This window comes from Trematomus bernacchii, unplaced genomic scaffold (assembly GCF_902827165.1).
Source record: "Trematomus bernacchii unplaced genomic scaffold, fTreBer1.1, whole genome shotgun sequence".
Classification (NCBI taxonomy): Eukaryota; Metazoa; Chordata; class Actinopteri; order Perciformes; family Nototheniidae; genus Trematomus; species Trematomus bernacchii.
Genome location: NW_022988050.1, coordinates 9,586,660 through 9,601,257, shown reverse-complemented (window position 1 = coordinate 9,601,257; position 14,598 = coordinate 9,586,660). Strand labels below are relative to the sequence as shown.

Below are 14,598 nucleotides of genomic sequence, written 5' to 3'. Positions count from 1 at the left end.
GTTTAATGACTGAACAAAATCTCAGCACAAGGCCATTCACAGTACTGAATATTATCTACGGAGACCACATCTCATGGTGTTCATCGGAACAAGGAGTCTACTTGATCTTAAGGAGATTATCATTATTACATGAAGAAAATCCCCATAACAACTGAAACATCTCCATGACAACTGAACAAACTTAATGTGCTGATTAAAGCCTTAGGATGTTGTTGAAGGATCTAGAAAACATCAAATAACAACCCTCGTCTTAAGATGTCAACCATACATAACTTGTATGCCTATGGTCCATATGGTTTATCATTAGATTTTTTAATATAAAGACATTTGCTAAGGTCTCTGAACTCCATGTACTTACAATGGTAATATAAATAAAGTTTCCCAGCTGACGTCATGAAGGTTTTCTAGTCCTATGCAGCCTTGTGTAACAATGCATACTGTACTCTTAACATTTTTATTCCAATGTATCTTTTTCTTAAGGACAAGATACAGCATAGCTCAGCAGGATCGAACTACGAGCATTCAACAATTCAAAGCCTGGAAGATAAATCCTTGTCATTCACACACATAAAGCTGACAGTTTTCTCCTCCATGAAGGGGCCAGATGCTTGTTATGCTGGCAAGCTGAAGCTCAAGGAGGAGAGAAAAGGTTCTGGCAGGGGATAAAACACCCCGACCCTCAAGGCTTCAGTTTAGTCGCTTCCAGCTCAGCCAGGTTTACCCTCACAACGGGAACAGCTGATGCCACCTTTGCTCAGGCAAGAGAAAAAGCCATGTCTGTGATTTAAAAAGGTAAATGGTTCATAAGGACCAAGGCTTTTAGAATGAAAGCTGAAACCAAAAGCCCTATTATCTCACATATGTGCTACTTTGTGTTTACTGCACTCTTCCTTATAGCTCTGCATAGCAAGAGAGTGCGGAAAATCATCAGTTAATTATTGTTCCAGTCCCAACATTTTAAGTGTTTCCTATTATACTTTGAAATGCAATTTGAAACGATTGAAATGAAACATACAGTAATCTGTATCACACAGAGAAGGATTTAATTAATTTAATTTAGAAGCCAGGTAAAGATACGTGTGCCAATAATGTGAGGAGGGATTCTTTTGTTTGAGTTTCTTGAATAATTTAGTAAACAGATGATGATATTTACAATTGCCTCAATAATGTAGTCTTCTTTCAATAGCTTCCATGTCATGTGACCAAATGTCTGGAAAGTCTAATGATGTTACTGTGATTTTATTATAACACAAATAGAACAAGATAACTCGTGTATCACTAAATGTGTCTCAACTAAATATTATGAATGTGTAATTTAGTAGCACAGTCAGATCTGTGTGCGATACTGTACTTCAGAAGTCATTTATTATAAAGAAGAGCACTGAGCAGTGGCAGATTACATTCACGGTAGACATTATAACTGAAATGGACACTTGAGTGGATAATTCTCCGGGTTTCCCAGGCAACCGGAGCATGTTTAACAACCGCTGGCCATCACAGTACAGCCACTGAATGTTTAGCAGTTGAATACAATTCAGCCTAAAGGTAAAGAGCCAGACACACACAATAAACAGTGCCTCTTTAGGATGGCACGATATCCCATCAGCTTGTTGGGCATTCATCGAAACATGCTATTTTAATTGAAGTAAACACAGCAAAAACAAAAAGCAATTTAAGGCCAATTTGCTTTAATGTCAGTTTTAGAAACGTGCAGATTACACCTATATCTTACCAAAAGGTTAAAGGAGAAAATCAGAGTCAGAAATACTTTAATAATCCTATGGGGAAATCGTTTCTTTCGTGACATCATCCCAGTAATAGTTCACATGGAGCTCAGTCCCCCTTTACCATTGAATATGTATTTAGTTATCAAATGATGTTTTGCAGAGGTCAATGCAACAGCGACAGAGCATATGAAAATGCAGTAGATCAAATTAATTTACCTTAGCTCCTTTGGATCAAAGACCAGCTTGACATCGTTGACGATGGTGGGAACGTACTTCAGTGCAGCACCCTTAACCAGGGGAAAGAAAAGAAACCATTACCGGGTGGCTCTCAGCTCCAAAGCCATTAGTTCAGTCATTGATTGATTTCATAAGCTTCTTCAGCCCACATTATGTTATACAGAAATGAGGGAATTGTGTGTCATTGTTGAGTTAATAGTGAATGTGTCTGATGCGGTGTTCTCCTTTTGTGTCACACTAATGAAAACAGTGTGCCTCTCAGTAGCATGTACACTTCACCGTCTGTGGGCCATGAACAGAAACAACTGTTGATGTCTAAGATTATTTTTGAATAGCCCTATGTGCTGGTATATGTCTGCAGTGTGTTTGCATTACACTCGTATTGGCTTTACTTCTTAAACTCACACCTACCATCTTCATTTTTTTCCTTTGCCGTGCCACAATAAATCAACTCGGACAAAGATATGGTCTCTCTCTATAGTGTTACCTTTATAGATAAGGCCAGATATAATCACCAATGGCCCCATCGGTACTATAATAAAGACATCACGTGTGAACCCAATGGCTAATTAGAGAGCCATCCATTAATAAAAGAAATGCAAGCTGAAAGTTCCCTCTCTAACTGCCTGCTGCTAAAGGTGGGTTGATGGTGTGTATACGGCATCTGTGCAGATTAGCAGCAGAGCCAGTTTGTCTGTCAGCGGTTGATTAGCCATACAGATGTAGCACGCTCGAGGACTACAATCCCTCTGTCAATGTGCATGGTTTATTTCTGAAAATATGTAAAGGGTTATAAGCAATGTTCAGAGTAGGTTGCTAAGAGAGCAGATTCTGTTATTTACTTTTGTAATCGTGAACAAAGCTTCTCCCTGAGGTTTTCTGAACATGGATATAGTCATGACCTCTGAATAAATGTCTTTGTCGATCTTCCCTCAACCAAATAGATACTGTTAGTGCTTAAATGCAACTCAACACCTTCACCACCTCCTGCATACATGAAGAGTGGTGGAGAGTGAAACTTAGTTTTCAAAAAGGTTCCGTTAGACCTTGATTCAGTTAGGAATCTTGGCTCTGCTCCACTGCATCTGTTTACCCCTTGAAGAAGCCGTTTTAACGCAATGTCTTTTTCTTACTTTGTTCTCCGCAGCAACTTAATTCCCACATGTTGTGTAGCGATGTTTCAAGTAAAGTGTCACAACAAGTCTCAGAAAAGTTTTGTCTCCTGCCTGTTCTTCACAGCTACCAGGAGCATGCATTTGTGTGTGTGTGTGTGTGTGTGTGTGTGTGTGTGTGTGTGTGTGTGTGTGTGTGTGTGTGTGTGTGTGTGTGTGTGTGTGTGTGTGTGTGTGTGTGTGTGTGTGTGTGTGTTGTGTGTGTGTGTGTGTCTGTTTATACAAGCTGTTGCATCTACGTGTGTTAGTGTGTCCAGATGTTCATCAGGATTCAGCCTTGAGGTATGATGTGACTGCTCAATAGCTTCCACCTGTGACAGTGCTTTCACCGAGGGCGGACCTGGGAAGGAACCGGATTCCTCGCTTTCATGCCCGTTCCTCAAGATCAGTTTTTAATTTACTGACAGTAAAGCTAATATCTCACCCAATTACACAGCAACTGACTCCTAATTGACTCCTGAGCTTCTCCTATGGTTGAGCGTGCACATGGATCTACTGTAGGTGTGCCAAGGTGCATGTGCACTGTGATTATAGTTATATCTAAAAGCATAGGTGTGTGTGTGCACATCGACATGTGGGGGTGTAGAGTGACTCTGCAGACAGTACACGCCTGCGTTTGTCTCAAATCTGGAGTCGGTGAGTCTGGGGACAATGACATGCAACAACAATGGAGAAAAGCTTAAAGGCAAAGGAGCAAGGCAGTGAAATAAATACCTTAAGGAGAAGCTAAAGAGCAGAAGGCCAGAGGAGCCCCAGACCACAGGACAGTCAAGGTCAAAGGGAAACAGAGAGAGAGGAAAAACACAAACACATATAGAAGAACAGACAACACAGGAAAAACAACATACACAATGTGTAGAAGAAAAACAAAGCTGGAAGGTTAGGGCCGCAGATAAAAGCCTTCAGGGTTTTTTTCTCAAGCAGAGGGATTTCTGTACAGATCAAAAATGCATTGAGGTTCCAGACTGAGCCCTAATCTTCAAGGAACAGTTTGACATTTATGGAAAAACACTTATGTGCTCTTTTGGCGAGAGTTAAATGAGAAGATCGATACCACTCAGAAATAGTCCAGCTCAAACAACAACTACAAAATTGTCCCTTTTACACTTTCTTTATAGATAAAATAAACTATTCAATGAGGCTCGTCGGCTGAGTTTGTTACTTTTAGCCGAGTTATTTCCTGACCCGTCTCCAGTCTTTATGCTAAGCTACGCTAACCAGCTGCATGTTTATTGTACATACATTAAAGTGGTATCCATCATCTCTGCTACCTATATTTCTTTCAGCACCAATTCAAGATGGCTTTCAATACAGCTCATTTAATTTGATGTTCAGCCCTAACAAGGTCACAAAGAGAGAAAATGAAAGTAAGATCAGGAAGAAAAGAAACCAAGATAAAGTTAAAGAAAACTGACAATACAAAACAAACAAACCATCAAGGAGCAACATAGCGACCCCCAGAGCCCTAACATTACCGTCTCGTAAGCTGCTGTATTAGTTTACATCTAACAAGACAGATGCATCTCCAATTACAGAGCGTGTTATCCAAAGCAAATCCAAGCAGATTTATTTACTTTTCACACAGCAGCAGTTATTTACTATATTCCCGTGGCAGCAGAAGCTATTTCCTGGCGCTGAGATTGAGCGATAGCATGCGGTGTGACTAGTGTGCCAGTCAGCCTACCTTTACCATGCCAGTGTTCTCTGAATTACTGTTCATCATGTCATTAAAGGATGTGAAAAGGTTCCTCAAGGACTCCATGAAGTCAGCCTCTCCTTTGTTCTCGTAGAGCCTGTGAGGAGATGAAGTGGAGAATTACATTGGCAGATGATCACAAAGCTGTTTGTTTGTTTCATCCCCGTGTAAACAACCCCGCCCGCAGTGGAAAAAAACAAGAGTTTGATGCTTCGCTGCTAAATCATTCAAAGCAGCCAGCAGAATGGCCTGTTTGTGTCATCAATGCAAATAGAACTGGATCGGAGCCACAGACATCACTCTCTCTGCCAGCCAGATTAGCATTTAAAACAACACGACAAGACCCTGAAGCACCTGCCTGCTGCCGTGTGGAAACAAAAATCTGAAGAATTAATGATCTATGCTAACCACTCTGCTCCAATACTATACGAGGAACAGAAAGAACGCCAATGTGATGTAAGGCTTTACAGTTAGTAGGATAGGTGGAGCAAATGCTGCCCAGTGACTGCAGTGGCTTAAAGCCGGTGATCACAGAACAATTGCAGAAAACCATTTTTAAATGGAAGGAGACACAAAGCAATTGTTCTCCATCGAGCCCAAAAAATGCATTTCATCCCTTTTGCAGAGCCGATAAATCTCCACTAACTGAGCATTAACTGTAAATGAGACACATTGTGCTCATTACAAAGTAAGTGTTTCAATGACTCAGATTTAATCATTTAAAAATAAGGATTTGTAAGATAAATTGTTTAAAGCACACTGAAGCAGAGGGAGGCAGGTCAAAGAGGAGTGAAGTGCTCCACCACATCAGATTTCACTTGCTTTCTTGCGGAGTGGTGGGTTTTTGTGGTGCCACAATCTCTCAGGGGGCTGCAGGTATTACATGGCCCCTGATAGTCACTGTTGAGGGCTTACGGAAATCATAGGATTAGCAGCATCCGTCTCAGGGCTCCCACAACAACAATTACCTAAAGCTGCTTCTCACCTGCAGCAAGGAGGACCAGAGTGAGCTCCTGACTGCCACACCACGCTCAAATCAAACGGGGGGAAAGAGCGTCTATTCTGCCATTTCATAGGAATGTTCCACTGGGCCACAATAAAAGCCGAACATGTGTCCATGTAGCCTTGGTACTTCTAAACAGAGTTTCATGAAAGGCTTCAACAAACGCAGTATTACAGCTTTGAACATTTTCCAACTCAGAGGCCAACTGGCAACAATGGCATGGCAGAGCTGATACTAGCAAACAACTAAAGAACGATAAAAACCCAAACAGAAAGTCCACTTTGAGGTTGAAGGTCGCCGTCCGTTATTGTGCAACAGAAACCACTTGACACAATGTGCACAGCTCTAAAGACAGTGTGATTTCTTTAGTCTGATATGTGAGGTAAAGGACAAAGCGTCCTCTAGACATTCTACTGAAAAGCAATCAAACTCTGAACACTCAATTAGACCAGGATCATACATCAGCCACCAACAGCTTAGTTCTGTGGCTCTACAACATAATCGTCCATTTAACATCTCCACAGCCTATTATAAACACATCCATGGAAATCACCTCACTATAAAGACCATTCACCTTTACTTCACTCCGCAGCACACTGCTGAACACAATCAGTGCAGCACACAATATGGATTTATATTATACAAAATAAATCTGAAACTTGAGTATCATATAAGGAACACCTAAAAGCAGCTAAAACGTATTTAAACTTTTACAAAGTGAAACATTTTCATATAAAAAAAGACAATCAAAAAATACTGTATGGACAATGAGAGTATGTTACTATGCATATACAAATATATTAAAAATATGTGTTTTATTGTCAAATGTACATATTTGCACATTTAAATCCTTTTTATAAACAGGCTTGAATGTGATTCACTCTGTACTTTTAAGTTCTTATAAATCTTGATCTATTACTTATTGCATATTTGTTTATTGGCGTTTAATTGTATCTGTTTTTTTCTACTATTACCTTTCTTATTGTGGATCCATTTGGAGTTCTTTGTACATATAGCACATTGTAAACAGTGATTCGAAAGTGCGATTAAAAGCAATTACTATAATATTATGTGTGCTTTGGAACATACTGGTTAAAGAGGACTCTGGAGCGGACGATAAACTTGAAGATGTACTCCAGAGCCTTCATGGCCCTCAGCAGCTGCTCCGTCAGCTTCTCAGCGTTGTCCACGTAGTTCTTCAGAACTTTGGTCAGCTTCCTGCAAACACAATAGCATAGTCTGTTAACTCTTCTAAACACAGAACGGGATGTACACTAATTCATTACTGCAGTCGTCAGTGTAGACGGGATCATTAACTCACGTGTATGCCAGAGTGGCGCTGAAATGCTTTCGAATGTAGGTCTCCAGGACAGGGTTAAAGTGCTGGAACTTTCTGTCTGCTATGAGCCCGATAATGAACACCTGTCAGAGAACAGAGATATATTCATTAGAATGAAAAGCACGTGGCTCATAATGCAGAGCAGGACAAACTCCAACTCAATATGCTGAAATATAACAAGATTGCATTTGGGCAGAATATGATTTCCTCTCAATCCCCTAGCATACAGAAAATCTAGGGCCCAAGAAGAAAAAAGTATTAATTAAACTACACCCCATGATGTTAGGCATGGTGAGTTCGCTGTATCTTTCAGTTTAGTGACAAACTTAAAGTGGACCTATCATGCTATATTTGAATAATATAGTGTAGGACCATACCTATATAAGGCATATTTATACTTTTTTCTCTTTCAAAATACCAAACAGATCATGCATTTTAGCCATGCCTCATTTTGCTCAATTTGACAATTTCTAGCTCTGTTTTTGCAAGGGCTGATTCTGTGAGAACAGCACCATCTACAGGCCTGGCATATGTACTACAGCGTCTCCAGCGCTTTCGAACGGCAATGGCCGTGGCTGTCTCCTCCTGATTGGTGGAGTTGGCCCAATAGCCGTAGCGCCACCGTCCTGACGTCAGGACAGTGTTCAAATCTGGATCAGTTTTTATCAGATCCGTTGCAGCCCCGTTTTTAGAGATTTGGGTATGGAGGAAAATAGAGAGGGTTGTGTTTTCTGACACTTGGTGAGTTCCCTGGAACACCGGGGACACATATTCATGTATAAAAGACGTACAAAAGTGCATTTTACATGATAGGTCCCCTTTAATGTCAGACAAACATGAGATATGCAACCCTTTTGCTACAAATGTATGCAAATGAATGCAGAGCCACAATGTTCATATTATATTGTGTATATTGTTTTGGCTCTGTTAACTAATACTTTCACAAATGAAATACATGTAACATTCGCACCGTTATACCGTATAAATGGCAACTATTTTAGCCAAGAGTCAAGACCCATATTGATTTTGTTTTTCAAATTTACTGAAGAATATGTGAAGGTCCAAATGCTTGTGGACATCTCTGCAGTGTGGTGTTTACAGATGCAGGTAGGTGTCCCAGTTGAGGCATTCTCCACAGAGACATACCTCTGGCACACACTCAACATTCTGGAGAGGAATTAAGGCGTGTACTCTGCATACTTCACGTCTGCTGTCACAAAACATGTTTCCAAATTGAGGGGTTTTTTTTGTTCATAGACTCTTGTAGCAAGGATAAACCATGCTCAAACACAGTTACTAAAAAAAGTTTATGATATTATTCTTATGAGACTTTGTCGAATGTACTCGTATCTCCTATAGTGCAGAGCTTCCTCTTAGAACCAGAAAAAGGTAGCTGCAAACAAACAGGTTTTTGTTGTTGTGAGATCAAAAGGGCCGACACACAGAGCAAAGACGCCAGTCAAAAGGAATGTTTGGCATGTGGAAGATTAGACAATAATTTATATTTGCATCTGAGTTGGGAATGCGTCAAAGTGTGAGTTCCCACTGACAAGAAGCTCTGCTGGTTTGAATTCTTCTCTGCTGTTATTGTTTGCTTCTTTACTTACCAAGGCATCGAACACCAAAGTATCAAAAGTGTCACTGTCGGAGTTTTCCATCATGATGTTGAAGAGAGCATCCAGAGTGTCTTGCAGGAACTAGAATGACAGATGCATAGCATGTTGTGGCAGGCAAACAATAAAACAAGGCAATACAAAAGAAACATGGATATTGAAAGTCTCCCTCTCACTGTGAAATGCCTGAACTGCTTTCACAGCTCTTTGAGATCAAACTGATAATCATTTCGTTCTTTAAGGGAGGACATTTCCCATCCAGCTGGTGACATTTAAGCAACAAAGGGGCCAATCCAATGCATCTGTTATATCAAGAAGAAATAACATAAACATCCTTTTAAACAAGGTGAGATGTATTGTGATTTCTGGGGTGTTTTTGCTATATTCAACAGAGTGGATGCAGGAAATCAGTAGGGAGACGTGGGCATTAACCTTATTGGATGAATAAAATACATCCCAAATAGAGCCAGGCCAAAGAGTTTAAATAGTTATCCTAATAGTGATACTATAAGAACATTTTATAATGTTCTGTAAATATCACAACAGGGAAAAAATGTACAGTTAATGTCTAATGCAATACAATGTGTTAGAACACTGAAGAGCCTTTATTTAGTTCACTTTTAGTGTAATAGTTGTTGTATATCATTGTTCTTCCACTGAGAGTTGATGAGCAATAATATTATATTATTTTCAAGCCATAATTCCAAAAACCCAGTGTGCTAAATATGTCAAATATGAATCTACAAAACCTATATGATGGAACAATATGGCATGTAAAGTCCAGCTTTGACAGGGCTGTCAATAAGAGCCCATACAATGGCTTGTTTCTGGGGGTGCTGCTGACAGGGAAATGATTACCAACTGTACACATCCTCCTTCTCAGGGGAAACATGCTCCATTTACTCAGCCAATTCTGAGGCAAGGTGAAAACAAATGTAAAGTGTCAGAAACAGAGCCATCACTCTGTACTTCGCTTGTTCTGTCATTCTGGGATGGATGAGATTCACGGTGCTCTTAACGAGAAACAAACACACTGTTCAGTTTAAAGCCCGATGCAATCTCACAAAGATCAGACCGCGTGACGGGGACGAGAGAGGAGTCACTACGGGGTAACCATTTAAAGCCTCCCGGGAGTTTGATCTAATCTTTATGCATAGTATCTGATATACAGCCCATCCCCTTTTACAATGTATATCCTGTTGATGAATTGTCTTTGAAATGCCAAGCTGCCAAAGTGTTATCTAATTGCACACCGGCAGCCTCGGAGCGCTTTGGAGAGATTGAGTGCTAATGCGCTGGTAATAATAATCACACCCCTGTGGTTTAATGAACTGGTCTCGCTGTGGCTGACACATCCATCAGGTCGAATCAGAACTGTCTGGGGGAAGGACTTCCTGTGATACGCTGCAATCTGACAGACCCCCAGCATGCTTATGTTAAACTTTATCTCGAGAGTCATTTATTCATCTGCGCCACGCTGGGCCTTTAAGGGCCGTCCTACACTTCTGACAGCAGGTCATCTCCCGCCCTTCAGTTCGCTGTGTGTGTGCGCTACCTCCACACTGTACAAAAAAAACTAGCAACCTGTTCCTTAGACAGGCAGTGAAACAAATTGTGCAAACTGCTACAAAAGAGCTTCAGGAACACTAATGTTTGTCACCAGCTGTTGCGCGATATTTGTATCCAGGCAATAGAATGAGGTACATTTTCAGGATATAGACAAATATAAGCTAAGATCATTTAGTTTTCGCTTCAGCTTTGAATGTGACTCTCGAGGTGATTTCAGAATGAATTTCGTCCTCTGACCTTGACGACTTCGCCCCCCTCCACCTTCATCAGCTGACGGAGGTTCTGCTGCAGCAGGCTGATGTTGGAGCGCCACTTCAGCAGGCCAAGTAAGTCCACTGAAACAAAGAAAGAAACAAAAAAGGGATTAGCACAAAGCACAGCCTGAAGTTTGTCCAGCCAATGGATAGACAGCGTGAAGAGAGATGGAGAGGCAGCGAGAAATGACAATTAAGATTGAACATTTGAAGTAGAGCTGTGGGGCCGGAAGTTTTCCCCAAACATACAAATCAGTTTGAAAATGTCCCAGACACAACTTGAGTCATTCTATTAAATCTATCACTATAATTATTGAAAATTAATTTGGGAACAAGAGCATGAGTCATGATGTAATTAATCACGCTAGATGGAGCGCTCGTTCAAACCAATTTTGGCAGTTTATCGAATTGGGACTGTGGCGGCACTGTGTTTGTTAGCCATGTGAGCAGCCTTTAGATATTAAAGTTTAAAGATATTGGATTAATAATTGATTAACAAAGTAATTGTCCCAGCTATAGTCCAGTCCAGATGTAAGGCAGAGAGAGACACGTCTTATGGCAGATTCATGTTGTTTCTATAAAAAACACTTATACCAAGGAAAACATAGTTTACATGGTTTACTCTGTGGGACCCTTGCCTCCATCTGCTTTATTATAATTGAATGTAGCATTGAATGTAGCATTGAATGTAGCATTGGAGCTGGGGTTCAGTTAATGCCCCAAAAATATGTTAGAGTATGAAAGTGTGACTTCAGAGTACAAAATTAGCCGGATCTTCTGCCTCTTTAGGCCCTTAAAGGAATCCCCCAAGTGTTCTTCTTAAACCCCCCCCTTCTAGTCGCATTGTCTGAGGTCAGTAGAATGAATTGAGGAAGGAAAATTATTTTGTAACTTAGTCTAATTTGCTTATTTATTATTATTATTATTATTTGAATGAGGTCTATGAAGTGTTAGAACGAGGACCTTGATTAACCGCAAACAATTTTTACTGACTTACAGATATCCCCTTCCCAATGTATGTCTATAGGTACAAAAGCGTGACGTCATTGATGGACCCATTGACATCAGGTGAAAGACCCAGATATCCTCAGTTTGGCCACTTTGTCGAAGCCATGCACTCTTCCTGGGGTCATGGCTGCTCCCTCTCTCAGCTCACCATGCCTGATCAGCTATGTGAGGACCAATCGTGCGTGGCGAGACAGTGATATATGCCTGTCATCTGCAAACCTGACAACCTATCGGGCTTCAGTCACAAGATCCCATCTCAACTACCAAGGATCCCACTCCCCAAGGAGACATACATTGCAAAATTGACGGTTGCAGCTCAGAAAGACAAATGAGAATAAATCATCGGGGAGCTTGTTCCCACTGTAGCACTGCTGTTGGAGGCCACACCATCTGTAGCACATGGGACAGTGAGGAGGGTTGGAGGTATTGTTTGCATTCAGGAAAAGTGCCTTCAAAACTATTTCTGCCCCAGAATGGATGTCTTTTTCGTCAGCCGGATTTAAAAGCAGCAAAACTGGCAGATGTGTTCAAATGATTAATTCTGGGACAATAGGTAAAACTGTCAGCGCATAACCGTTATCAAAACGCCTTTAAATCACGATTTGAATGTTTATTTGCAGTACATCTTGCCTGACAAGAGCATTTTTGTTTTCTTAGTTACAAGAAAATGCAACCAATAAAGTAGTCCTAATAGATTGTTACTTTTATTTAATAGTTACAACCTTGTTTTTGGTTATAAAATGTGAAAGTGCAGGTTTTGCACAGTGATGTAAGAGCAAATTCACACTGTACAAAAAGGTACTTCTCTACCGTACGACTTGTCTTGGTAGGAATAGGATGTTAATCCACCTGTATATAAAGCAAGCAGTCTGTTGCAAGGGTCATTCAAGTGTCCCCCCCCCCCCCCCTGTGGGCAACCAGTTAGTCTGAAGCGAATATAAATCCAACCAATAATGGAGGGAGAAGTATAGACACAATTAAAGGCGGCGAATATCACATGTTTTTTATTATCGGTTAATATGTTGATTAACAAGAAATTAATTCATTATTTGTTCTCTATATCGAAAAAAAATGAATGTCACCAGAGACAAATGAGAGATTCTTAAATTGCGAATTTTGATTAGGGCTGCAAAGGCTCAGGATGTAGAGCGGGATGTCGTGCTAATAACTCGGTGCCTTGGGCAAGACATTGGACCACAGCAATGGTCAGGCAATGTTTTTGACGAAAGTGCAATATATATTATGTCACAAGATCACATATGAACAGCAAATACATTTTGAACATTTAGCCTCATGATTTAAAAGGTTAAGGTTAACATTGTTTGTCTCTCAACTCTTTGTTGACTTAAAAACACTGTTGGAGGGGGAAGGTTATGTAAAATTGTAGAAAAGGGAAATTCGAAACAAATAGTGAGCGAGTGAGTGAGAGGGTGTTTCTCAATCTCGAGTAAAGCTGCTCCAGAGCCACTATTTCAAGCATACTACGTCATCGAGTGCCGCCGAAGTACTGTTCCAATGTCCAGCATACTTGGAATTCTACCGAGCCCGGCGTACTTCGTTTGGAGAAATTTTGATGCTGCACATGTGTAGACTCCGCGGTCTTAAAATCCCCACAATGCTTTGCGCACGGACCAATTTCCCCAAATATGTGGCGGAAAATGTAAGGCGGGGCCTCTCATATGACGCACACCTGCACAAGTGCTCGCCTGTTCCATTCTTCGTTTTCCGAGGCTAGGAAATATTCTTGCCTCGCTTCTGAAGCAAGACGCTCGGAAGTGTGTGCTACAGTACCAAGCAAGCGTACTCGAGATTGAGAAACACCCAGTGAGAGAATGAGTGAGTGAGTGAGTGAGTGAGTGAGTGAGTGAGTGAGTGAGAGAGTGAGTGAGTGAGAGAGTGAGTGAGAGAGTGAGTGAGTGAACTAGGTGTTTAGAGTTTTAAAGAGCCTCCAGGTTTTAATAAAGCAGTCAGACTGCAGCACAGACAAAGAGAGATTGGCTCGGCTTGCTTTATTAAAATAACTTAAACCTTTTCCTAGATCTTCAGTGTGGGATGAAACCCCATGGGAACACACACTCACAAGCACACACACACACACACACAGCTCTATGTTTAATCAATCTCAGTGAACAAGGCAGCGTGATCCCAGAGCACCTATTGGTGCCATGCAAATTAACAGCACACAGTGCCAGGTAAATATCAGCTGCTCTACTGGACTGAATCTTCTCACCAGGACACACACTGCTGCTCTCACACAGAAAAAGGGAAGCTTGGAAAGGAAGGTAATGTGGATAAGAAAATGCTGCAGAATGATTTCTTCCTCTGTGTTTTACACTGTCCTTCTACAGTTTAAAGACAGCGGTTTGAGCTCCTGACATCGCTTCCCCCTATCTATTGTAATGAGTGTGGGCAGGTTCTGCTTCTGTAACTAAGGCTGCTGACATCACCACCCACTGAGCAGAGTAGGAGGGCACACACGACTATATTTTAATGACAACTTCATACCGCAGACTTAACTTAATAACCCTCAGAGGGAACGTTACTGGAACAACACAGAACGCCCCCCTCTTTCATACAATATACTAAGCAGCACTTTATGACAAAACTATGAAGAAAAGGGAAGATCTAACCGTGGCTGTTCTGGGGTCTTCAGTGGTCCACTAACTGAGGCTTTTAAACAGTTCTTGTGCGTGTTATCCGAGCCACATTTAGGAGAGCAACAAGGAAAAATCGACTTTTCTCTCGCATGCTGTTATCTGTTATCTTTCAAGATGTTCTACAAGGTAAAATAAGGACTCCATATTAGTATGTGGCTGGCAGAGGAGGATTTCTACTGAAGATTGATGCAGACAGCTGTTCTTCTTCTGCAAAGTCACAGTCAGGTGAAAATGTCAATGAATCAAGATCAACAACTATTTCCTTTTTTATTATAAAAAAAAAGTGCTGGAATGTTTTCAAGTGCAAGAGGTCTTACACTTTT

At 40.9% G+C, this 14,598-nt stretch overlaps 1 protein-coding gene across 1 annotated transcript in view; it reads right to left on the bottom strand.

Moving 5' to 3' along the window:
- dock1 (dedicator of cytokinesis 1) overlaps positions 1 to 14,598 on the bottom strand; it is a 162,132-nt gene that overhangs the window by 104,023 nt on the left and 43,511 nt on the right. The window contains exons 19-24 of the mRNA XM_034119288.1: positions 10,594 to 10,691; positions 8,782 to 8,871; positions 7,157 to 7,257; positions 6,925 to 7,053; positions 4,821 to 4,929; positions 1,944 to 2,014 (exon numbers count right to left, since the gene is read on the bottom strand). Coding sequence (XP_033975179.1) covers positions 1,944 to 2,014; positions 4,821 to 4,929; positions 6,925 to 7,053; positions 7,157 to 7,257; positions 8,782 to 8,871; positions 10,594 to 10,691 — 598 coding nt within the window. The remainder of the gene's footprint in view (positions 1 to 1,943; positions 2,015 to 4,820; positions 4,930 to 6,924; positions 7,054 to 7,156; positions 7,258 to 8,781; positions 8,872 to 10,593; positions 10,692 to 14,598) is intronic.